This window comes from Lepisosteus platostomus, chromosome 15, assembly GCF_059453375.1.
Source record: "Lepisosteus platostomus isolate fLepPlt1 chromosome 15, fLepPlt1.hap1, whole genome shotgun sequence".
NCBI lineage: Eukaryota > Metazoa > Chordata > Actinopteri > Semionotiformes > Lepisosteidae > Lepisosteus > Lepisosteus platostomus.
The window spans coordinates 19,061,404-19,088,409 of record NC_142625.1 but is presented as its reverse complement, the minus strand read 5'-3'; the positions used below and the strand labels follow the sequence as shown (position 1 = coordinate 19,088,409).

Sequence of the window (27,006 nt, the reverse complement as noted above, 5' to 3'; positions counted from 1 at the left end):
ACACCTGCTTCCCGGTACTGAACTGGCCCCTTCATGCTCAGCTTGCTCTCTTGTCTCGTAATGCACTTGCATATTGCTGCTTCCTTTTGTGTGTTGGAATGCTGGAGCCATTTGCACAGTCATTTGCAGAAACTTCACCATAGGCTTCAGCCAAAATTCAGCTGAATATTCCTAGTGAGGAGAGTAGTCTCCAGTTGCCATGCCAACACAAGCCTTGCCATTTAAACTGCTAAAGGGTAAAAGCCCTCAGTTGCCTTGGTAACAAAAATGCTGAGGAGTGCATCAGTAAAAGTAATATTAAAACTATTAGTTTACTCATACTGTTAACTAATGGTTGGAATTATTTGTGCAGGAGGTTGATTTACTTATCCATTATCCGTGGTGTATTGACCCATAGGTGAAGTGAGTATGTGACAATGATAATTACCATATGATAAAAATCAGTATTGTGTACAAGAAATGAAATTTGCCTACTGGTGAGCATACCTTATTTCAAATTGACTTATGGATTACAAAAGACTGTATGTTAGATATTACTTCTTATTTAATTTTGCAAAACTGTAAGTTTGTGGAGAAACATTTCTAACATTCATTTAGAATTCATACTTATCATAAAAAATAAGGACTGAAAATAAATTGAGTAATCAAACATTCACAGAATGTTGACTCCTGCAGCAATATAATTTGTTTCTGCTGCTACAAAAAGAAACTGCTGGTATAATTGTATTTTATCAGTGTAAAATTTATAATGTTTGTCTTTTCTGTAACATATTTTAATGTGTAGGGGATTTGAAGGTGGTAGACAGTATTGTACTGTAAACACATTTAAAATGAATTCGAATTGCAGTCACACATATAATCACATTACTGAGATGCGAATGGCAACATCGCAGCAGTCCTGTAATTCACTGAATTGGAAAATGAAAGTTTTCTTACTCTAGTAGCAGGGGCTATCAAAGAGTTAAATACCATGCTTGTGTAATTCAAAGTAGAATCCCACATAACTGCTCTTAGTGAATGATTAATTAGCTTCCTATAAACATCCATAGGCAAGAATTGTTCGACTTGTAAATGGGGCTTAAACAGAATAGGCATACAAGCGTGAAGGTTACAAAATGTTTCCTTTTGAAAGGCAAGTTGCTCTGGATGAAGTGCTTTTAACTGTTGCTCTAGGTGCACCAGTGCTTTTGGAAGTGCTGCAGCCCAGCTTCTGGAGAGAGATGCTGTCACCACAGCAAGCATGAAGGGCTGAACACCAGCATCCTACAGTACATCTCCACACTGCTACAGCCCCAGCTTTCGATCAGGGTAGTTCTCACTGCGCCCTTTCAACGGAGCCGGGATTAACATACTGTACCCCAATTCTAGTTCATATATTACTCATAAATATGTCTTTAGATCACAACTTAGTTATGGAAAGTTGTCATTTAGTTTGTCAAGCACACTATCAGTGAAGAGAGTTTAAAAAAAGGAGAAAAAACGTATACAAAAACTAATTTTAATTTGAGACAAACACAGTGTCATTGGGGAGGCACAGTCGTTAGTATTGCTGCCGCACAGCACTGCAGCATTGGATTCTGTTCCTGGGGAGCCGTCTGTGTGGAATTGCTCAGCATGTTCACCCCATCTTTGTGTGGGTGTCCTCCGGGTGCTCCCGTTTCTTCCCACAGTCCAAAGACATGCTGGTAGATTAATTGGCATCTATGAAAATTGGCCCCTGATGTGAGCATTTGTGTCACGATTATAGTCCCTCCTCCTTAAGGGGGCTCCAGCCCTTTCACTTCAGACTTAATTCTGTGCACCTGACCCCTTTCCCAGCCCACCTTAAAAGCCAGGCGCTGACGTTCAGCCTGGCTCTGCATCTGGTTTCCGCACCGTGCGAGTCCGGGACCTGGAAGCGCCTGGTCCCGTTAGGGTTTTAACCTCTGTTCCTGTTCCTGTTCCTGTTCCTGTTCCTGTTCCTGTTCCTGTTCCTGTTCCTGTTCCTGTTCCTGTTCCTGTTCCTTGTTTGGATGGATCACCTGGCTATGGACTTTCTTGCGTTTTTTGGATTCCCTCTATGGATTACTTTTGGATTGTTTGCCTCGGCCACACCTCCCCCATGCACCAGCGCACTTTGGACACGCCCCCCCCCTCCCCCCCGTTTTCAGCCCCGTATTCCTGCATGACTTTTTCCTAGTGTTTCCCCACTTCTTCGGATTGTGTCGTCCGCATAGGGTCCGGAAAGAACTGTTCGTTACAATTTGTGTCTGTGTGTGCCCTGTGATAGACTAGTGTGTGTCCTACCTTGCTCCCAATGCTTCCTCGAATAGGCTCCCCAGATCACCGTGACCCTGAATTGGATAAGTGGTAAATAAAAGTGAGGGGAGGTTGTGAAACGTTTTTTATTAGCAGCCAGTTAAATTCACAGTTTGTGAAATGTTTTAGCAAACAGTACAAATTGTACTTATATTTGGAATTACATTTCGTTTGCTAGTTTAATACATTGTTTAACCATGTTGACTTTGCTGTGCTTGTAACTGTGCCATTCAGGCTGTACAGGGAACTGCAGCAGATGCCAAATGAAGATACTGAACTGAATTTCAGATCTGGAGATAGGAATGAAACAGAAGCATTCTTAAACTAACTGTATTTCAACCATCTCACATGGGCAATGCCTGTTCTGTATTAAAGGGGGACATTACCAAGTTACTGCCAGTTTCAGAACTGAGAGCAGACGTTTTGTGTAAGCTTGTTCATAAGATGGAGGTGAAGGCTGAATGAATTCTAATATCCTGTCCTTTATGGCAGAGAACATAGAAAAAACAGACTTCTATCGTGGTGCCATTAGCTGAAACCAGAGAAATTGGGAGGGACAGAAATGAAAGAGAGAAGGGGAAAGAAAGACAACTTCCTTTTCCCTCCCTTCCTCTTAAGACATCCTCTGTTTTACTCAATAGCTCCCTCAGAAACATGAAGGATGTGTCGTTTACTTTTTTAATGTCTTTTATATCACAAGCTGGTATAGAGGCTCATAAAACACATCATGAACATCGTTGCGAAACAAAGCTGAAAATAAAATGAAAAAATAATCAGATGACTGCAGCACTTTAATTCTCAGAAATCCTTCAAATCCCTTCATAAGGTGTCACATTAAACTGCCCAGATCTAGTCTGAAATGTATGAGACGCAGAGCATTTATACTGAACCCTTGAGCCAATTTACCTCACAATCTTATAGTTCTTAGAAAATCTTGTGACAGATTGAGGGAACATACCCTGATTTGCTTTAATAAACGAGAACATTTTGTAAAAAAATCTTTCTATTTTTCACCATGACACTGGGTGAAATTAATAATTCTTATGTAGCCTTAGAGAATTTAGTGAAGATGCGAGGTCATGTCACCTAGCTTCATCCATTCTCCTGCTGTTTTGGAATACTATGTTTTAAATTTCTGTTTTATTTTTGACATGTGGAATTTAAATATTTTTTTCTTTTTTCTACCTCTACAATCTGAAATTCACTGATGTTAACCAGCTTGGCTTGCTATTACGACCTACAGTATAAAGCAGAGACATGAGGACTGTTGTACATGCTCCTCCAAAATGCACAATTGCCTGAGTCACTCCCCATTTTCCACAGTTTGTGTCAGACAATGCTTTACAAAACAGTTAACACTGGAGGAGTGATGCGACAGTCAGCAGTAACACAGTAGCACTATTGTCTGACAGGTTCCAGGTGGCAATATTGTGGCAGCCTGAAGATACGCATGAGCAGCTCACCCTATCCAACAGAAGACCCACTGTCACAAAGCCCAGACTCAAAACAGTGATGTCTGGACTGCACATCTCTCAAATACTTTTATTGCTCTGGTCCCTGAACCTGGATCTTATTTTAACATTTTGTAAGTAGGCATTACTTTTCCAACACAGTTCTCAATTCCTTCTATCCAGTGTCAGCTCCTACTGCCCAGTAGTATTGACTACTGATTGAGAACACATTACATTGGTTCTGGGAAGTAATCTAATGTAACACACATTGAATCAAATGTCTTGTGTTTTTATTTTGGTACATATCGCTTTTATCTCACATTGTCCAGTGTTCAAGAGGTAACGATGAATAATTTCTGATTGTTCTTCTTAATTTCTCGCGTCATAAGAGCACTGACTATATGCACATCAAGACAATGAAAGCTTTTCAGTGCAATGGAGACATTTGAATGTCCTAAACTGAATCACCAGTACTTAAAGTCCTCAATAAATATGAAACATACTGAATTTTTTCCATTCCTCCAGCCTGCCTCTTCTTTTATCAGCTTACTCTTCTCTGTGTTCTGGTAATGTTTTGGTCAGATCATAATTGTTTATTTATTCTAATTTATTAATTGGTTGAGATTGATGTAATGTTTGATTTCTTTTTTTTTTCTGGGACATTCTGTACAGTCCTAAACATGTCCCCTTGTCTACACCCACGCAGAACAGCAGTAGCTAGCATGAGGCAGAAAAAATAAAATGAAATGGCAGAAAAAAAGGAATCATTTACAACACCCCCCACCCCCACCCCCACAAACATCCACCACCTAATCTGCTCCTAGAGTGTGCTACAGGCTGCAGCCGCCCCCATCAGCCCACACTCCTCCCCCAGTCTGGGCTCGGGCTCAGGGATCACCAGGCGAGTCAGGAGCAGGTGGGGGGGAGGCTGTCAGAAAAGCCAGCTGGGCCTTCCACCCACTGAGCCTAATTAAAATCTGAGGCTGGCACAGCTCGTTACACTTGTGCAGCCTGGTTTCTGTAGACCACAGGTTAAAGACCATCGCGGTCTTTCATCTGCTTTCCCTCCCACTCCCCAGTGCTGGGTTTTTTAGAGGTGCAACATTTTTGAGAAGAAACGGAAAAAAAAAAAGGAACGCAACCAGTCCGCCCCCACTAATGCACACGCCCACACGTGCTCGCATGCACCCCTGTTCTCTGAGTGTGTGCGCGCGCGAGTGTGCAATCTGGAGCAAAGAGTCAAGCACTGCCACAAGACAGCAGCACAGTGTGCTTGCAAGGCTGCATGCAATGTGCAGTTAAAGGTAAGACTGTGTGCCTGCTTACTTCCCCTTTCAGTAGCGTGTTTCTTTCTGTTCTGCTTCTCTGCCTTATAAATTACTCTCACTCTCTCAGTCCACCTGCCCCCTCTCAACCCTCTTTCCCTGTTCATCACTCCTTGTGCACCCTTTTCTTTCCCTTGTCTCTTTCTCTCCCTCTCAACAGAGCAATGCTCTCTTTTATATCAACTTCTGATCTAAACGCCTTTGTCTGAAAGTAGCATTGCACGCATCACTCCTCCTCTCTCTCTCTCACCATCTCTCTCTCCCATCCTCTCTACAGCATCTCCTCTGGTTTTACACTGATTTGCATAAAGGATGTGACAGGGTATTTCTCGTCATACAAGCAACAGTTCCCCTAAAAAGAAAAAAAAAAAGAAAGACAAAGAAAGAAACAACAAAGAAACAAAACAGAAGTAGAGCAGCAGAGAGAGTGATACTGTCTTTCTGTCTCTGTAGACACATGGAATTATTGGCTTTTGCTTGCATCCCAACAGCCCCACGGTGGTCACTGGACAGCTCAGATAACCAGGGATGGCGAGGGGAACGAGATTAACAAGGGTGCCCAGAATTCTCCTAGAGCTGGGGTGAGTGTTTAACATTGCATGGCCTGCTTGCTAGTCTGATTCACTGGAATACTTCTGGAAATCATCTTTGATGTTATTATATAATACCGGGGTAAAACTGACAGAACCGATTGTAAAATCTGTAATCAACATGGCATTTCGGCAAAGTTGTGTAGTATATTTCTATGCAGGAATGCTCAATGGAAGAGTTTTGACGAGACTTGAATAGACCCTTATCTTGTTATTTCAATGTTTTTAGAAACATGAGAGTGCACAGCGATGGCAAAATTTCCACTTTTTTTTTTTTTGATTCCCACTTCAGGAGAGGCGAATAGAGAATAGAGTTTGCGACAGATAGAAAACAAAGACTTCCCTGGATGTCAAACATGTCGATTAAAACAAATTTATTAGAATATCAACTCCCCTCTTTCTTTATAAATGAAATGTGTTTCAGAAGAAAATACTGCTGTCAAGGAAGATTTTGCTGAACATTTAATTTTCTGGATTTGCAAAACAAGTATAATGACTAATCTGAAAACTAGAACAAAATTCTGCACAAAAATTAATGAACAAAACCTATAAAGCCCCTTCCTTCTGAGTTTTTATTAACAGTTTTTATCTATTGTAAACCTGTTCACATTGTCATTGAATTGTAGTACTCTAAAAGTTATATAGCTGTTAATGTCTTTTGTTTATTCAGCATATGAGCAATAGATGTGCAAATCTCTGTGGAAAAATAATTATATTTCATATTAGTATTTTGAATTTTTCAGTATGTTACAGTACATTTCTTCAGATTATTATTAGCTGATACTATATTTGTTCATTAATGCAAAGTGTAAGAAACCTTTCATCCATGACTATAGATATCAGGTCCGAGAGCACTAAATCTTTCTCTTTGTTTGATATTCCTAATCAAAAGGAAATATAGATTGAAGATGCGAGTAATTTTTTATTTGAAATGTTCGGAATGTCAATAACGACTTCTAAAAAGATCACAGGTTGCAATTCAATGGCAGACATGGTACCAGCAGACATTTACTGTATACATCTTTTTTTCACTGCTCACTTCAACTAGTGTGAAACTCCATGACTCAGTCTTAATCTGCATCTGTTATGGAAAGTTAAAATTCCGAAAGCTGGTCAAAGTCACCACATCCTCCTTAGAATTTTCCCTAATTATTTCATATCTCCCTCTACATGAATGTAAAATTCAGTTTAGATGTTTAGTGTTTGTGATTATCGATGATAGAAGATGAAGCTCAAATATCAACGGCCATATCTGACTGTATCAAGCGGTATCAATTTCCCCAGTTTAGTAGAGCATAAAATTTATCTTCATCAACACTGGGGGAGTCCCACAGACTGCAACCACTAAATGTGAAGAGTCACAAATCACTCTGAATCCGTTTTTCCCTAAAGAGAGAAAATGGCAAAGTAAAATACTAAAAATATTTGTCAGTTTGTCATCCTCATGAGGATATGTGTTTCTACCCAAGACGCAGACCTGTGTATATTGTGTGGCAGCGGTCTGTGCTTTGTTCTCTGTTAAGTTCTTTCGTAATGCCACAGAAATGAAATCAATACACTTTCTATACTTACCAAGTAGGTTGAGGCACCGATAAGAACAATATGGCTCAAAATACAAAAGATAAATTCCAGGAGAAAAAAATATAATTCCCCAAAAAGCTATGTTTCATTCAAACATTCAATTTGCATTCCTTCCTTCTATCCCTTTACCCAGTTCAGGGTTGCAGGGGAGCAGTGCCTGTCCCAGGCAATGACAAGCACAGGGCCTGTCACACCCTGTAAGATACACACTGGATGGGATGCCAGTCCATCACAGGGCTCAACACAGATACACACACACTCACCCCAGTTTTGCCAGAAGCAACTTAACCCACCATTATGTCTTTGGACTGTGAGAGGAAACCACAGCACCCAGGAGCATCCCACACACTGCACAAAGATAGTGCCCCACGTTTGTAATTGAACTCAGGGCCCCGGTGCTTTGAGGCAGCAATGCTAACTACTGCTCCACCGTTCCCTCTTTCAGGACACTTGAGCAATATAATTGATCTATTTTAAAAGTACAAAAAAAAATACAGTGACACAATTACATAAAGACTAAGCTCAATGAGGCATTCCATATGCCCACTGTTCCACTCCAGGTTTCTCTCAGTTGGCTGGACATTTGTAATGACTGGTAAACCCACTGCTAGTGTCTGGTAGCTAGGGAGGTACGGTACACTGATATTCGTGCTTCTGTCTGTGTCCTCACATGTCTGCTAACCTTAATCGTGTAGCTCCAGCAATAGCTGAAACGAAACAGAACTTTTTTTTTTTATTTACAATGGCTTCCATCTAAAGATCTAAACGAAACAAGACTGGCCTTTTCTGTTTGTTTTTTTTAGGGTAGGAGAAAGCAGTGCTGTCTGGCTTGTTATGTAATACCGTGGTAAAAATAATTTACTATATTTAATTGAAAACACTGCATTATTACTAAACCTTATTTAAAATAGTGCTATATCACAGGTTTATATGACTCATTTGCAGTCTGTTACATATAATGTACACTTAGGGACTATAGTGAAGTTGAAAAAATATTAAATATCCTACCCAATATCCTTCCTTGCGGTTTAGGCTATATTAACATATTGTTGTGTAATAATTGTCTGTTTTAAACCAACTATATAGAAGCTGTAACAATTTCAGGGTAGCCAAGTCATCACTGGCTGTGCTCTTTTAGGTGTTTCCTAGTGTCAGGAGAGAAACTAGCCTCACAGTTTCCTCCCAGCGACATAATGCTTTATTTGTATGAGCCATTGCAGCATGTTTCAGGTTTCAGGCTTCACCCGGCCCAAAACAAAAATGAAACCTAGCTCCAGATCTGGATCCCCCGCTACACATTCAAGGTCTCAGGCTGCAGTGCCTCGCAAAAGTATTCAGACCCTTGCACACACTTTTGTCGCTTAAAATGTTCACCGTTCTGACACTTTGAAGTAGCAATTAATACCTGTTATTTACAAAACCTAAACTACATAATAATTAAAAGCAAAAAACTAACAAAGTAGATAAGAATTACAGTAGATAATATGAAATAAACATGGAAAACTTTTATGATTATATAAGTATTCAAATCATTTGTTGTGAGAAATATAAAGTATTTTACATGTACCAAATGACCTTAATCAGCTACATAATTAGTTGAGTGGGTGATTTCAGAATGAATACATCTGTCTCTGTAAGGTCTCTCAGTCAGGAAGTGACTTTCAAGCAAAGATTCAGACACAAAAACCAAGCTGTTTTAAGTTTTGAGGGATATAGCTGTAGAAATGTGCAGGAATAAAAATATTTCAAAGACCCTTAATATCTCTTTTAAACTGGTGAACATGCAGAGGTTTACACATACAGATCAGGCCTCAAACTGCCCCTTAACAGAGCAGCTGGGCGTGGGAACAGGTAAGGGATTCCACCATGAGGCCAGTGGTGGCTTTAAAAGAGTGCAGTTACTGAGAAGAGAGACAATTTCCATTTCAGGAATATATGGGGACTTGTACGGAACCCCCAAAAATATTTTTGTTTAAATCCCAGATGAGTGTGCGACAAAACACCAAGATGATATTGCAGACATGTTTTAACTAAAAGTTTTAGTTGTCAGACAGGAGAAAAGTGGAACTTCATGGCCTAAATGCAAAGTGTTACATCTGACAATTAACCAAAGTCATGCATCACTCAGTCAGCACCATCCCTACTGTCATGCAGGACGGTGGAAGAATCATGTTACAGTCTTGATTCTCATCACCAGGGAGCGTGATGTTTGTCAAGACTAATGGGGCCATAGATGGAGCAAAATATTGGCATAAATAAGTGAGAAGCCGGCTTCTGACCTAAAACTGGGACAAAAATTCACCTTACAGTATATCAGTAATCCAAACTATAAGGCCAGGCCCATGTTGGAGAAGTTTAAGAATAAGAAAGTAACTGTCCTAGTCAAAATCCTGACCAGAATCCTTTTCAAAATCTATAGAAAGTCTAAAAAACATCAATTCATAAGGGATCTCCAAGCATCTTGAAGGAGCTTGAGCAAATCTGCCAAAAAGATTGGGTAAAATTGCACCAGGCTGGTGTGCAAATTAGGAAATGATTTACCCAGAAATGTGCAGTTGTTATTCTCGCAAAAACTGCTTCCACAAAGTTTCACAGGTCTGAGTACTTTTGCAATCAACATGCTATATTTATTTTATTTCTTTAGTTTGTGCCAATATTTACTCTTAGAAGCCTTCCGTTTAAGTATTTAGGTTTTTAATAAAATATTGAGTTTAAAAAGGCATATGCATCATTTTGTTGTTTCAAGGTCTGATTACCTTTAAAAGGCACTGTGCATATGTACACTTATACATGTTACTGTAAGAATAGAGAACAAGGAATTTCAAGAAACATCTAAATTTAAATACAATACAATATATATATATATGATATTTATTTTTTAACTTTCCCTGATTTCATATTTTAATTGTAACAGACACATACATAAAATTTAATGGTGACATAACAACCCACTTATTAAATTAGTATTGCATTTTCTTTATGTGCTCATACTAAACATCTATTTCAGGATAGTAAATTGAATATGAATACATTTTGGTTATGAGAATATTTATACAGCTACAGTTTTAAATGGTGTGCATGGTTTGTAACAATTTATATAATTTAACTGTTTGTTTTTTATATCTAAGGAATATTGCTATCATCAATTGACCTACAATGGATTTTTTTGCCCTTCTTATACTAAGGTCCTCCTTTACTGCTGTTACACCGATTATTAAGACACCCCTACTGTACATACTACAAACATGTATCCTTGACCTCATCAATAGTAACAGTCACTGACAGATAGTAATATATACTCAAATATAGTAATGCGTTTCTCAAAATTGTTAAAGCAATTGCAAATAATAACAACTGGAAAGGAATTTACCACAGGATAACTGGATGTAAAATTGATTTTACCTTAGAGTAACTAGCAATCTGCCCTTTAAAGACCTGCACATCCTACAGAATTTGTAAAATGCCTGTTAGCTTCATCCTATGCACATGTCATATCACTGGTGAGTCACTCTCTCTAGAGTTCTTTCTAACTGCACTTCTGAGTGTGTGAGGAGGAGATAATATGCCATTGCTAGCTTTGCATGCAAATGTGCACCATAGCAATCATGCACCGAGTTTGTAAGGCAGATATACCTCTGCCATGGTGAGGGAGTTTTTATTGCAAGTGTTTTTGAAAGTCTTTTTAACTCAATTAATCTCCTGTCATATTTTGCATTACATTTGATGCACACACCTACACATATCTGTCAATTTTGTTTACCACTTTAAAACTGTACAGTATACCATTAATATATACTTATTATATTTGTCTTAAACACGTGATTTACATCCAGTGGCTAATTAAGTATTCCCTGGAAAAAAAATATTTTTCCTTTATTTTATGTCATCCCAGAAGCTAATAGGCCTTTTTTAATACATTGAATTATTAAACCATACAAAAATATGTGAATTTAAAATGGTCAAATAATTTAAATTTAAAATATCTAAATTTTCTAAGCTTTCTCTTTTTTCCTTAGTACATTTCTCATGCTCCTTGTCAATATGCTTATGAGAATGTAACTATCTCTCATTGGAGGTCTTGACTTTTACAAAAATGAAAATATGTCCAAATAATTACATATGTAGCAGCTGCCTAAAGGGGGACTGTACTTGATAATCCTGAAACTCACTGAAATAAATTCTGTCTGTGAGTGACTGGTTAGCAGACGGCTGATAAAAAAAACTGTTTCTTTTGCAGGTAATTGCAAGTGCACTGGTCTATCAACATCACGAGAAACTGGTTACCATGGAGACCAGCAAGCAGGGATGTTTAAGTCCTCCAGCTCCTAGCAAGCAACTAGTTCAGCCCACAAGTAGCTCAGTAACAGTATGGGGAGAAGACAGGATGCACAGTATGCAGCCACCTATGCCCACAGTGTATCTGAACACACTGGGCCTGCCCATGTATCCACAGCTACAACCCCTGCCCAGCCAGGAATCTGTGACCATCCACCTATCTGTTCCTCAGCTGCATGAGAGCAGGGGATCAGTTGATCCCAAACAGAGCCTGCCCACGCTTACACTCAGCATTGTCAATGGGATGCCCATGCTGCAGCAGGGCCAGAGGTTAGCCGGTACAGTGACAGGGAAGCCCAGGTCTGCTGGCAAACATGTGTGTGAGCACTGTGGCCGTGACTGCTTGAAGCCCAGCGTTTTGGAGAAACACCTGCGCTGCCACACTGGTGAGAGACCCTACCCCTGCACCACCTGTGGTATTGCCTTCAAAACTCAGAGTAACCTCTACAAGCACAGGCGTACTCAAGCACATGCCCGCTTGTCCTCAGAGTCAGAGAAGGGGGGAAGCAGCAGCCAGGAGGGCTCCCAAGGGTCCACAGACACATGCCCAGAAAGCCACTCTCTAGGGAGCTTGGAAGGACCACAAAGTGAAGAATCAGGAAGCTTTGAGAAGGAATCTGCTACATGTCCAGCAGAGCTCATTGCCCATAGCTCAGCTAAAGATCCGGCTGAGCAGGGAAAAGCAACAACAGATACTGGGTGGGCTTTGCATCAGGCTGCTTTGGTAGGCCTCATACTTGCACCTGTGAATGGAAACCAAGAGAAGCTGTGCTCCATAACTCAGAAAAGGGAGCTGTCATCTGGAGCCGAGCACGGCACCATTACTAATCTACAGAAAAGTGAGGAGGTTGAGAGAACTTCTCCACATGCTCCAAATCGACACCTTCCTCTTCAACGGCAGGAAGCCACTTACTTTTCAAAGAAGTGGGACTCCAGAGCCTGTAGTGGGAAGTCCCAGAGCCATGACAGCACTGACTCTGGGTACCTGTCCCATTCGGACAGTGGTGAACAGCAGTCATGGGTCTCCAGTCCCAGTAACAGCCTGCGGGAGCACAGTATGGAGTCTCTACCAGAAACAACCATGGAGCACCAAGCTGAAAGAGCAACACTTCCTATAATGAATTGCACAGCTGACACTGTTATGACTTCGAGTGTGCCCAATCAGAGGACACTCGTGCTTGAGAAGAAGAAACTGGAAGAGCGTATCTCCAAACTAATTTCTGACAATGACGCCTTGGTAGATGACAAGTGCCTGGAAAATGTGAGACCCAGGAAGACAGTGCTGTCCAAGCAAGGCAGCATTGACCTTCCAATGCCCTACACTTACAAAGACTCGTTCCATTTTGACATGAAAGCAAGCAAGAAGGCAAACACTAGTGCAAGTTGGCATAACACAGACAACAAACCTAAGCAAGCAGTGTACAATTCAGTGCCCACTCAACACTCAACAAGTTTTGATCATACGCCAGTGACTCGAAGCAGTTCCTTACCTTTCAGTGAGAGCTGTTTGGGTTGGGAAAGGACTACTTCACAAAGCCTATATCACAGAGAGACTACTTTTTCCACTCGGCGGGACAGTCACTTGTACACTGGAGAGTCTGCTGCAAGGTCTGTGGATCTGCAATCCTCAAATCACAGGTCTCTTGTGAGGCAGGTGGCTGTTGATTGCTTGTCAGGAGCTGAAGGCCCCTGTCATTCTGCCTCTGTGGAGGAACGTTGTCAAAGCACCCTGAGCTCTGAAGGAGACTCCATTGATATCACAAATGAGCAGAGCAGTGGAAAGTGTCGCAGGAAAAAGGCCCAGAAGTTCTCCTACAATAAATGGTATATGTATGGGGATGGAACATTCAGAAAACTCTATGAAATGGAGAAAGGCTCTGACCGGAATACCAAGATAGCTGGTGGCATCTGCAGGACAAGAAAAAATGCACCAAACATGGAGAGAAGGAAAGGACCAGAGGAGCCCCGTGGCATCACTGTGAGTCCAGCTACTCCAGTTCTTAGAGCACAAAGTATTTCTACTCCAGATCTGAAAATGGCAACAAATGCAGACATAACTCATAACATGTATCGGCCATCCTGCCTTGCTGCCAGCCTCTCTGCTCGTGGCATTGTTCCCTGTACAAAAGAATCCAGCACCCAGGGTTCCTCTTCAGTTTCACAGAAACCAGTGCGCAAAGGGGTTTCTGACTCATCACACCAATTTGTAATACGGCAAAATACCATCCTGGGTTCAGATTCTTCAAATTCCAGTGGGACATGGTCTACTAAAGAGTTCTCTTCACTTAAAGAGGCAGAAAATACTTCATCAATGTGTTTGGGTCACCTTCCATCGGAGAGCAAGAAACAGAAGACAGATGAAAGCTCGTGCAAACTTGGCTGTCCCACAGCTGATTGTGAGGAACCAGTGGATAAGGCACAGAGTACTTTAAGTCAGAAGAATTTGATCAGTAAGAAAGAAAAGAGGAATAACACCGTGCCAGATCAAGCCCAGCCACCCTTAAGCAGAATCTGTAATGCACAGACAGACACAGTGCGTCAAGAGAACAGGATGAATTTTAACCTGAGATTCATCAACATGCAATTTTGTCAAAGTCCAATTCAGTACAAGAAACCCGATTTATCTGAGTCCCAAGACAAAGTGCCTGGAACATCTGTTTCTGTTGGCAAAGGGATACCTGTCTACTCCTCATCTAAGCCCAGCTTCCTGCCGAAGTACCAGCTGAAACTCCCACACAGTGCAGGCCATGGGACATCTTCCTGTTCCCCTCAGGTGGCCGAACAGACACTCAATGCTGAAAACACTACAACCCGAATAGGTCCTAAAAGCAACCTACTTAGGAAAGATACCAGCAGCCACTCTCACCTTTCAGATTCAGAAGAACAATCGTCATTGAACGACATGTTGAGTGATACTTGTGGAAAGGAGCACTGTATTTTTGAAGTTGCAATACAGGACAACAATCCATCAAAAGCGGCAGAGAGTATGAAAACCATGAAAGAAAACATCTTTGATACAGGAACACCTGTTGAAATAGCTCATTCCTCTGATGCTTGTGTCACTGCCACTGGATCAAATCTGAAGGTGATTCCTGGGCAGGTTTCTCCAGAACCAGACACGATAAGCCCTGTACAATGTGTGTCACAGGAAAATATTATTCAGAAGCAGCTGGTTCAGATTAATAGTAATAATATTGAATTCTCTGTTGATCTTATGGAAGAAAGCAACATAATGAAAATAATGAAGAATGAGCAGGACCTGTCCGCCACAGAAACTCTTTGGCAGCAGTCTAAAGATTGCTTCAATTCCTCTCATTATCAATCACATTCCTCAAGAAGAGGTCAATTTGAGGAGCAGAAAGATGAATCCAGCTCAGGAGGGGTTAACACACATTTAAAATCAATTTCATTAATACGCCAGACTTTGCCAATTAAAGCTGAAACAGACAGTGTCAAAGAATTCCAGAGATCACCTTCCCCAGTGCACAGCAATTTCCTCAGTCCACCTCAAGGAAATGATCATAATGAAATTGTTTTGGTAAAGAAGTCAAGCCAAAGTAAATATATCAGGCCCTCAATGCAATGGGAACTTAATCTCCCAGATGACATTTCTGGCAAAAAAGAACAAGGTCTCATGCAGAGTGAAAAATTTCCACCAATTAAAGAAATAGAAAACATTTCTTCATCTACCGAGAACAGCAAAGCCAGTTCTTCACAAAGAACATTTATGCTCAACAAATCTCTCCAGCTGTCCAATGACACCAAAACAGGGGAGAACATGGAGAAACCCTCACTGGTTGGACTTCATAGTTCTCTCCCGATTCAGAGTCTGTCATCCTCACACTGTGAGGAGGATCAGGGGGTCAGGAGAATAACATCTGAATCAAAGAGAGTTTCTCATTTCCTCCCACAGAAACCAGCTCCTACCACAATGACAGATTTTCTGACCACCAAAGACAGTAAAATGGTTGGTTACCAACAAGAAACAACAAAAACTCACCATCTACCGTTCTTGAAAAGTGAAAGACAAACTTCTGAAGTCAGTGATGTGAGAGATTCTAACAAAAATCTTCCTTGCACAGGCAGAGGTGACACGCACACACTGAGTTTTTCAACTGAGGTGGTGATTAGACAGAAGCATGTGCAAGATTTGAGTGATGTTTCGTTGATTTTGAAGAACAATCTCAACACTAAAGCTGGGTTACGTCATTATTACAGTCCCCGTTATTGCAGATCTTTCCAGGAAGCAAAGCAAACATCATTTGAAAGGGTCAGACAAAACTTCCCAACTCAAGAAGATCCTCCTTTACAGCATATTTCCCACCCAGCAGAAGAATCCCAAATCCGGAAAGTCACTTCCACATCAAATGATGTTTGTCATCAAAGCGATCTTCGTAAACCAGAGTTGCCCACTGCAGAGTTTCAGAAATGTAGAAGAGAAATCCCAGCCAGCTCATCTACAGCAGTACAAATCAGTAATAGCTCAGAAGATAAAATGTCAAATGTCTCACAAAGTTTGACATCTGAAGAACTGAGTCAGTTTCAGGTAAAGGCATTAGAACAATATGCATCTCTGTCCATGAGCAATCAAGACACAGGAAAAATCTCAAGTACACAGAAGGTTCTGAGCCAGAATAAACCTTTATCATTGAAGTATGCCTCTCTTTTCACAGCCACATCTGAGGTAGCCAGCAAGGTGACCATTTTTTCAGAAAAAACAGACCTAAGCTCCCAGAAAATTTTCAAAATATCTCCAAAGGAGAACACTGTACAGAAACATTTTGGACAGCAAATATCTGTGGCAGGGCTTCTGAGGGACACAAGTAATCTTAACAACAAAGCTCAGGACTTTTGTGATAAACTCAACACTGTTCACAAACTTTTGCAGGGTTCTTTCACAGATCCTAGAGGTATCCAAACAGAATTGATTTCAGAAAAGCTTCCAGGCCAAGAAAAACTCAGCTTGACTGCCACTGTTATTCCCCCTTCTCATTCACAACCATTACAAATCAATGCAGGAAATGTTGTACTAGATGTCCTGAGCCAACACAAACTATTAAATAAGAGACTCCCGGCTAATTTGGGAAGGCTGGAAGCCAACCATGAAAGTCATTTAGGCAAAGTTGCCGATCAAAATGAGGCATGCAAGGGATTCCATCAGATTCTGTATACTGTCTCCACAGCACAGCAAAGCCAAATAAATGAAAGGGATGCTATTGCTGTGCCACAGTACAAACAGCTGGCCCCATTTGCCAGCACACATAGCTGTACAGGTGGCATGGAAAGGGAGATGCCTGCTCAAATCCTGCCAGCGAGCAGTGGGAATATAACTTTCACAAATTCGCAATCAGACAGCCATGGAAAGATGGCTTCAAAGTATTCTGACAGTGACACAGCTGCTATACAACACAGCGGAGAAACCAGTTGTCACTCAGTACAACTCTCATGTATGTCTGATCAGAAGAATGATACAGAGGGTGCGTGTGAGAAACATGAGGAAAATCCTGCGTCAATCCAATGCCCTCAGCAGGAACTGTCATCCTGTGCTGTGTCAGAAGGTGTTTGTGCAGAAAGGATTTTGAAGATAGCCACGAAACAAGAAGAGACAGCACCTGATGCCAATCCTAATCTTCCTCACTGTAGCGTAGAAGGCAGATCAGAAGATGAAGGATGGCCCTGTGACTCAGTTCAAGATGTCCACCAACATGTAACATCAGGTATGACAATAAAATGTAGAATGAAATTTGTTGATCGGTTATCACATAGGCTGTTTTTGCAAAGTAGAAGACGAAGCAGAATTCCAAGCTTAACCCAAATCAAGATATATTTCTTATTTGCATTTTTAAAATTAATTTAAGATTTTTTTGTTGTGATTTATATAATGTAGCTGCACGGATTTCATACACAGCAGACTGTCGGTCACTGAATGTTGCAAAACAGATAGTTAACCTTTCAAAGCTGACCTTCCTTCTGACCTTAAGAGAGCATCTTGAAACAGTTAAACTTTAGTTTCTTTTTTATTTATTTTTGTTTGCCAAGAAAGACCAAGCCAAAAACACTAATAAGTGGTCTTGAAACAGACGAATGTAACAGAACTAAGAAAACTGAAAGTCTGAAACATGACAACACATATAGATAATGGGAGAAATAACAATGGTTATACATTTTGCATCAGGTTTCACCCGTTCCATAACAGTGGTGTACTGATGCTTTATGTCCACAAGGAGGCGATGTGTGACCATGTCAATTCTTTCTCTGTCACTTGAGAGTCCGGTTACATGGTGATTGCATGAGTTTTGTTCTTTTACACAACTAGCTCATTACCATGCCCACATGTTGTTACTTTCACCATACCTAAATCATATTTATCTAGTCATTTTATCGGCTTGCAAGCGGTTTAGGCATTTTATTTCAATTTCTTGTGATTATCTCAAGAACTAACTCATTAACAACCTAGTATTCGATCTGATCTGTTTGTTCCACCTTATTTAACTGCCTGTATATTTCACTGAAAAATGCATATTGATTTACGTTTTCCTAAACCGTATTGCTCTTAGACTTGGATTTATATTATAGAAATTAATTTCTGAGAAGGAAGACAGATATTTGTTCCGAAGTCAAATAACCCTGTAAATGTAGCAGAAGAGAAAGAAGGCACTGAACATCACACAGTCTCAACTGTCTGGGATAGTCTTGGGCAGTAAGGTCTTTGAAACAATAACGGTGCTGAGAAGTGATCTGGTAACTGTAGCAGGTGTAAATCTAAGCAGGAATGGGTCTGGCATGCCGCAGTTCACCGCACAGTTAAAGTGTGTCTGGAGTGTAGCTCATAGAGGGAGGACTGACTGCAGGCTAAAGGCCACAGCCATAAGTCAGAGCAACAAATCTGACAGAAGTCAAAGGTTACATCAAGATAAAGGGATCACCATGGATAAGGAAAGATCAAAACACCCTTGAAAGTGCCGATTATTTACAAAAAGACTGTGAGGCATCATTTTCAAAGAAATGTGTCCTGGGAACTGAGCAGAGCTGACTGAATTGGGATTGACTTGTTTCCTCATAAACTAGTGCTCATACGGGGTTTAGGCACAGACACCAGAGCTTAAGAACTGGACAAGCAAACCTTCAAATAAGGTGAAAGAAAAGACAGACACTGCTTTGAAACAATTAATACAAAAGATTTGGAGCCCTTGAAGCAACAAAGTTGGAGTCTTTCAGTTTGAAATGACAGGGTTTTATTTTCAGAATGTTTTGGGACAGCACTGTTGGAAACTATACACATTATTTTCACTTAAGCACCTTCACATACAAACAGAAACTACACATCCGAAAGCTCTGGTGTGGAGTTTATTTGATTACCATGAAAATGTCCATTGATATACAGCATTATATTTCAATTTCAAAATCCAGAATCCTTCTTAATACACACTTAAACGAGGAAATACTGCATTCGTTTCACTATAGGTATTTATAAAACGATGTTATATATTAAGTACATAGTGGTAGCACGTATAAAACATGTATCATCTCAGACTTAACAGAAAATAGAGGTTTTTGCCTTTTCAGTTGCTAAACGTAATTATTTTTTGTATGTTTTTGTATGTAGACACTATAAGCTCATTATCTTTCACAGACTGTCAAAAAACTGTGCTGTTTTATCTGAAATGAGATGCTTTTATCAGAGAGTTCAGATTGCATGTGCAGTGCTCTTTTTTGCTGATGTACTATTTGAGCGAAAGATGAAGGAGATGAAAACATTGGGGGATAGATGGAAATCCTAGCTGTGACATGATGGATGAAAATTGTTAACATCCGTTAATTACTGCAATCAGTTTTGGCTATCTGATTCATTTCTAATACTCTAGGCTATTGGGAAATGGATTACAAAGGCTTTAATCACTCAGGTTTGATTTAATAAACATGCTTCGCAGTGATAGAAAAGGGGGTACAAACCAGGTCGGGGGTACAGTTTGCCCTGCTGATCACTGTAACAACTAAACAAACTAAAGAGTGTTTGGAATTCCTATTTGACTTTGTCCTAAAATAATGACACGTAGCACTTATGGCAACTTATTATTTTACAGCTTATTAATGTCAGAGCATGTTTTTTATTATTGAATTTTATTATTTTATTTATTCCAACAGAGGCATATTTGAAAGAGCTTTTTTAAGTTTTTATCCTAAGAATCACAATACCTGGCATGAGTTTATTTTGGTTGAATTGCTTGGATATTCATGGGTGTGTGTAATCCTGACACGATGCAACAGGTCATGTAATATAATTTCATGCTGAAATAAATCTTTACTATAAAAAACAGGATTTTTTATATTGTTGTTGTTGTTGTTCTTCAAAAGATTCACTTGCTCGTTGCTGGTGACAACGCAGGGGAAAAAGCAGAAGTTTGACTGAAGCAGGAAATAAAACCAAATTTATCAATGATTAGAATATGAAGATAACTGGAAATTAATCATGCTTAATGAAATTAGGAGGAGACGGTTTTTGCAGTTAATCCTGTGTGATAGATGATTAGTAACTTCTGTGAAAAGCACAGAACAAAAAGCACACACAAACTGGGACATCAGGAGTAAAGAAAAGCCTAGTGTTTTGAATGGACCATTAAACATCTATAATGATGCTTAATAGTAATTCCTTGCAGCTGTATTACACTTTTCATCCCAAACATTTCATACAGTATACACCCACCACTGATGTGCACCCCACTGGGTGATGCATGGCAGTCATTAAGACTATACATGAGATCAGGTAGCAAGAGAAAAGACCTCACTGATTGAATAAATGGGGAAATATAGGCTGGTCAATCTGAACAAGCCCAAAGTGAAATTCTGCCTGAACACTGGGGTTAACACCCCTACTGCTATAAAATATGCAGTGGAATTTTAATCATCAGGTTGTCTGTCTTGGACAGGATCACTGTTTAACCTCTATTCCTAAGGATGGTGCCTCCTACAGGAGAGTGTCTATTGTCACCCACCTGAGTCTTTGTTTTAGAAATTGTGTTCTATAGAATATAGTGCCACCTAGTGGTCCACTAAAACCTGGATTTGCTTAGTTTCCGAGTTCAGGGTACGAGTTGGTAATGCTGCTCTCCAAAAGAGTGCTCTGATCCGGAAAGCACAGGGCCTGCTATTGCCTGCTATTGACAAATTAGTATTTGTCAATACAGAGCTGCAAAGTGTATTTAAATTCAAAGTATTGATCATATTTTTAGGACATTACTCTCAAACCTCAGCAATTGCAGTGAAGTAATATTAATGCCCTTGAAAAATTTACAGTTTGAGGTGATTTTTTTAAAATCTTTGTTTTAAGCACAGCAACATAATGACATTGGAGTTATTTTGCTGGAGGAGCTCACAAAATAATTGTTAGGTGAGATAAGGTATATGAGCTGGCAGAGGAACTAAGTCTGCCTCTGGGAAATCACTCACTGCCTTTTTTTCTCCTTGTTACTGTGCTTCAGGCCAAGAGCTAGTGGGAACTATGCTATCTGACACTTGACTGCATTAACATATCCATCATTTGACAGCTGTAATTACTTTAATTCAACCACATGTTTTCTTTAGCAAGTTCTAGTGGCTCTTGAGAAATCCTATTTTTCTCCTTTTTGATGAAAAGTAAAGTAGGGATGAATATCTCTAGGTATTAGAAATGTTAGGCAACAGAATTACAAAGCCTGGTCAATAACATGCTTTCAGCTAAATGCAGTCATTTCCTTACACTCACATTTGAAAATCATATGTGACCAGTTTAAATTTTTAAATGCCATTTTAATCGACTTTGTGTTGCACAGATTTTATTTTAATTCAGGGAGCTCTGCTATACTGGTGCTCTGAACTCTCATGAACCTTGTTCACTTTAAAATCTAACCCAGGTGTTGTTTTATAATCTGATCATTCACTTGAGCAGGAGCAGCACAAAATTTATGACATGTCATAAAATCCGGTTTCGGCTATAAGCTAGACTTTGTAGTCCCTGGGCAAGTGTGAAGAAAGCTGAAAAGGACTAAACTAAACTACAAATCCTAACCTTTATTTTCTTTTTCTTTTAAGCACACAAAAAGCAGTTTCAAAACCAAAGTTTCAAAACCAATAGCCAGTATAATTTGTACTGCATGTTTCCATCCTGCTCATCTTGGAGGTTATTCAATGTGAAAACGCAAGTCAAGTTGTACGGCAGTGGTCTATATTGTCATGCTTTAGAATATGTTGGTTTGGAATTGTTTAAATCTTAACAGAAATACCAGAACACAAGGGGAAAGGACATTTTGCTTTTAAGAGCTATTTTTCTAGTAAATCTAAGCTGCATGTTAGGTGTGAGTAAAAACATTATTTATATTAAAATCTAAAATAGAAGAAGGTTTAATAAACATTTTAATTATAATATTAAATGATTTATTGTAACATATCTCATCATCAAGGTGAATGCTGCACATTGGAGGTGGTGGAGGGGATCCCCATTAGCTGGAAAGCACTTTGAGTGGGGGGTCCAGAAAAGAGCTATCTAAATGTGAGGATATTATTTGCAAATAATGCAAAGGCCAGATTGTTTTTTTTAAGAGAATGCAAAAAAAAAAACCCACATCAATAAATAAGTAAATGAACGAATGTGGCACAGAAAGATGTCTTTCACTTTCTACAAATAATCTAGCTGGGATTTATCTCCGCAGGTGAGAAACAAAAGACTTCCATCTGCGCTTCCACTTTCCAAGCACTGAGGAATAGAGAGAGCAGCGGCCCCACGGCACACTCAGAGAGCAGCAGCAGCAGCTTCTCGGATTTACAAGCACTAAAGGGGCAAAACACCAAGGTAGGTGTCTCCCATGCAAGACTGGTCAGACTAACAACAGGCAACTCTAAAGATCTGAAGTCATATCAGATTTTTCAGGCTGACCAAGACTCCTGGTTACTACAAGCACGATGATCATTTATTCTAACCAGATGAGTCAGTTGAGAATGCAACACAATTTACAACGAGTAAAGAGTAAACCCCATACAGCACATGGAAGTGTGAACAAGCACCTGGCTGATTTCATTTTACAACTAAAAACACCTTCAGAGACAAACATGGACACCCTCAGTTCACACTGCAGATTGATTTGGCCTTTGCAACACTAAATTAAAATGAGCAGAATCAAAAGCTGGAGGATCAGTTTAACAGTAGTAGTGCATCTTAAATTGAGAGAGGGATCAGAAAACAGCAACTATCAAGATAGATGGCGTTTTTCCTATTAAAGGCCTGTTAATTGATTTAAACTAATAAAGCATTTGAATAGTGTGAAGAGAGTGCCAATTAATCAAAGAATAAAGTTTAAAATGATGAGTACAATATATAGAGAGCCAGTGATAAATCTTAGGGCAAAACTGTATTTAGAAACTTAGTTTCCTAGCAACAGTTTTACAGGCCATTGTGTAAATAGATTCACCATAGTCCATGGTGCCGAGTACTAGTATATTCATGGAAGAACATGTATAACAAGACCTATATTAAGGTAAACCAAGTCTAGACTTGACATTAGCTTTCAATTTATTAACATGAGAAAGATAAGGCATTATCTGCCAGATACCTAGATATTCATAAGGTATGACTTTCTCACACTTTGTGTGACTAGAGGCACACTGACTATACACCTGCTGGTACAGGTTTTTCCTTTGCCAAAGGAATAATGTGACTACTGTGTTCTGGGGAGGACAGGTGGGAATAAGACTAAAAATAATTCTTTATGTTTCAGTTGCTCACTTCCTGAATGACTCTGAAAATGCAGAGTTTAAAGTGAAACAGGCAGATGGACTGCTATCCAGGCTTAATCCTGTCTTGCTCCTGTTGCTTGCCGGGATAGGCTCTGACTCCCCATGACCCTGTATTATTAAGCGCTTAGAAAATGGATGGATAAGTAGACTGTGGATTTATTGTTTAGATGTCAAGTTCCTAATCTGTAATGCAAGTAGTAGTTATATTAATACCAACAAACCAGATCCATACTGAGGTCCTGCCTTGAAGGAAATGTAGGCCCCATTTACAGAAATATAAGCTGCTCAAACTGTAAGATCAGAAGAAAATTGAGTGGAATGGGCTTCTCAATAAAATCACATGCTGACTTTTCATCCTGGGATCTCTGCCTATACCCGGACTTGCCATCTCTTTTTATGAGACAGGTTCAGATACTTTAATCAGGAGCCACCAGAAGTATGTCTGGCAAGCTGCTCAAAAGCATCTTGGTTTTTACAAGGGCTGGCTTGACAGAGCAGCTCATTATTTGGCAGTAGAGCTGTGGAGCCGTAAAGAATATGACATATTCCTGAGAGGTTACTGGAGTTTTTCTTCTATGGAAAGAATTACAACAAAATAACTGAAATTACAATTGATCTTTCGCAATGCGGACTTGATTGTTATCGTTCCTTGATAGCTGGTTTCTGAGAAGAGTTGCCTAGTCTGAGTTGGTAAATGCTGTACAAGATATGTGAAAATAAGATATCCGTGTTACGCCGTTCACAGGTACAGTGTTGCATGAAAAACACTGAATCAAAGGAAATGTTTTTAATGCCTTCTTTCAAACTTTCACATAGCCAGTCATTCACCTTCCTGCATCAGACAAGTACTAATAGAACGTATCATTGCTGAAAAATAAGAAATGTAATTTTTGCAGTCTTTAAATTCTGGTGTTGAAAAATGTAATACTCAAAAACAGATTTATTCACATTTTAAAAACCCTGTTTCTGGATAGCAGTGGTACTCCTGGACCACATACCAGCTGGCTCTGTAGCTTATCCTGAAGCATTTCCAATAGTGTTAAACAATTTTGGCTATTTTAATTTTTTCAATTAAGTAACACATAATTACATTAGAATGAAGACTATCCTGCAGCGGATAATATTTTGGACTGGATTGTAACTTCATTATGTGCTAAATTGATCAAAAACTCACATCTGTTCTGAGTTATAAGTAATAGCTGACTGTAACTGACCTAAAGATCTGCTGGATGGTGCTATTCCAGGACTGGATGAAGTTAGCCAGCAAATAAATATGCATTCATTTTCATGGAACACGTTTTTAAAAAGATCAATTACAGTGTCAGCTCTCTACTGTTTGCAAACAACAGAAGTATTCAAACTACATTCTCTCGCATCTCAGTGAAGTAATAATAAAACAAACTAAAATTATTCCAGAAAAGAGCTTTGCCTATGAAATGAGATGGCAGAACAACTTATCTAACATTGCATTTTTTTTCTCCTTAACAGGATAAAGATGTTTTGAAGAAAATAAAAGAGAATGCAAAGACCTCAAAAAAGATCTCAGATCTTTTAACCCTACATACCATTCAGCCTCCGGCCCAAACTACCCAATATAAAGAGAGGGTTCAAGTGAGTCTGAGCCAGGAAGCAAGGTCCTGTCCTACTTCAGGGCAGGAGGTAGGGGACAGCTCCTTTCTAGACTCCTACTCTCAACCTCCATCTACCTGTGTCCAAAAGACCTGCACCCTCTCCCTAAGCACGATCTTCTCAAGTAGTGAGGGATTTACACAGGGAGTGAGAGATGGCATCAAGAGGATTCCTCCACTTCTAGTTCAGGAAAGGAGCCTCGTGCCTTTGGAAAAAACATATGATGGCACATTTTCAGCAGGAAGACAAACAAACTGGAATATGACATCTAGAAAACATCCGTCTGTGAATGGAGGTGAAGGCATCTCTTCCAAGAACAGCCTGTGCTTTTTCCAGTCAATTCAGGCTAGCGCAGCAGAGGTCAAAGATGTCCGTCAAATCAATTCAAATGAAGATCCACTTCATTCTAATCTAAGCTTGAAAGCAGCAGGACATTCATGCTTAGTTGGAGATGTAGGGCACTTACATTCAAATAGCAACATAGCCAGATGCTCTTTGTGCGAGGACAACCTTTCTGTCAGATCTGAGGACCTTCATGAAACTGAGACCCCTACCAGAGTTGTGCAGGTCACCCTGGAGGAGACAGACACAAGCAGCAGTGATGATGAAGGAAAGCTGGTCATTGAGCTCTAGCGTAGAAGAAGCTCTGGACGTCCACAACATCATCACAATTTAGGTTATGAGCTGGGGTTTAATTAAGGAGATATGGAAATGTTCAGGTTCTGAAACGCCTGGTACTACTGCAGTACTCTGATACTTCAGCTCTTTAAATGTCTGACTAATTATTAGTTCATTCAGTTTTATAAGTAAGGACTTGGCTGTGCCAAAGCCCTGAACTTGAGTGGACTGCAATGCCTGGTAACTACTCTTGGGTGTAAAGACATAAACAGTGTTGTAAAAATGGCACTTCAAAAATTCAGAGAATAACCCAGCCAGTGACTGAACCCCAGGGAGAACAGGTGGTGTGCACTGAAAGCAAAATGATAAGTGTCTATAGATAAGACAGCAGTGTTAACTTTCTTTTTTGTCAAATAAACCTCTGATCTGTTTGATATCAGTTCTGCTAAGCTGAATGTAAACAATATATCAAAGTCACATATTAATGTTTTTGTGGCCTTCCATTCTTTTTGAACTGTGGGATGTTTTCTTATGTTGTCAATAAAGAATTTTATAAAATGCATTTGTAAATCTGCATATACTATCCTAAAGCAGTACTGCCATCCTGCTGAAATCAGCCTTTTTTGTGTGTTGTCAATTCAAACATCATTCTTCCATGGTTTATAATTAAATTGCGGGAACATATCCACAAAATCAAATCTAATTTTAGCAAATAACATCCATTAAGAATTTTCAACATCTGTTTTTTGCATTTAACAGTACCCAGTTTTAAATCTTTTTTCAATTATCAAAATGAAATCAGAACACAAGAAAAAGCTGCAGTCATACAGCTCGTATACTAGTTTTTTGTCTATATACAACAATCTCCAAAATATGAATACACAAGTTACTCCAGAGTTGCAGACTCTTTTAATAAACAAATATTTCCTGGAACTGACAAGGACAATAAAATCATTATTTCCTAATGGTTTTGCCTGTAAGAAAACTGCGATTTTTAAAATTAATATTGCCACAAAGAAATTCACAAACCTGACTCATTCATTTTCATCACTCCAATTGCTGCTTTGCAGTTGTTTTCTTTGTCTTCCTTTTTGGTTTTAATCTTCATTTTGCCTTCCAGCAATTATTCTAACATTATTAAATTTCCTAAATTTCAATCAATACATTTTAAAGACCAATTGATCCTACACGTTATTTTCAAATTATCGGTGGAAATAGATTGTAAGAAGACCTTTGGGGCTTTCCATATGCATTTAACATACTCATCAACTGTAGTATGCAGTAAATAATTCAGAAAGGAATCACTTGGAGATCATTTTGTCAAAGCACTGGTGGGTTTAATATTTGTTGAGAAATGCATGGTATTTCTTGGCATGGAAAAAGCTGACAGATATTGAGTCAAGTGCAAGTGAT

At 39.5% G+C, this 27,006-nt stretch overlaps 1 protein-coding gene across 2 annotated transcripts; it reads left to right on the top strand.

Annotated features, from left to right (window-relative positions):
* Window positions 1–271: 271 nt before the first annotated feature.
* znf831 (zinc finger protein 831) lies at window positions 272–26,155 on the top strand. Of its 2 annotated transcripts, XM_088607828.1 has the most exons (6): window positions 272–402; window positions 1,174–1,308; window positions 5,566–5,655; window positions 11,483–17,297; window positions 22,266–22,405; window positions 24,835–26,155. In XM_088607828.1, the coding sequence occupies exons 4-6, from the start codon at window positions 11,531–11,533 to the stop codon at window positions 25,606–25,608; spliced, it is 6,681 nt and encodes a 2,226-aa protein (XP_088463954.1). In that variant the 5' UTR covers window positions 272–402; window positions 1,174–1,308; window positions 5,566–5,655; window positions 11,483–11,530; the 3' UTR covers window positions 25,609–26,155. The 2 variants fall into 2 exon arrangements, with proteins under 2 accessions (XP_088463954.1, XP_088463955.1); XM_088607829.1 differs by lacking the exons at window positions 272–402; window positions 1,174–1,308 and adding an exon at window positions 4,887–5,053.
* The last annotated feature ends 851 nt before the right edge of the window (window positions 26,156–27,006 follow it).

Bases quoted from the DNA above. Each gene is read 5' to 3' on its own strand.
- znf831 (XM_088607828.1), top strand. From the start codon at position 11,531: ATGGAGACCAGCAAGCAGGGATGTTTAAGTCCTCCAGCTCCTAGCAAG. The intron at 17,298-22,265 runs GTATGACAATAA...TTATCTCCGCAG, and splicing joins CCACCAACATGTAACATCAG to GTGAGAAACAAAAGACTTCC. The intron at 22,406-24,834 runs GTAGGTGTCTCC...TCTCCTTAACAG, and splicing joins TAAAGGGGCAAAACACCAAG to GATAAAGATGTTTTGAAGAA.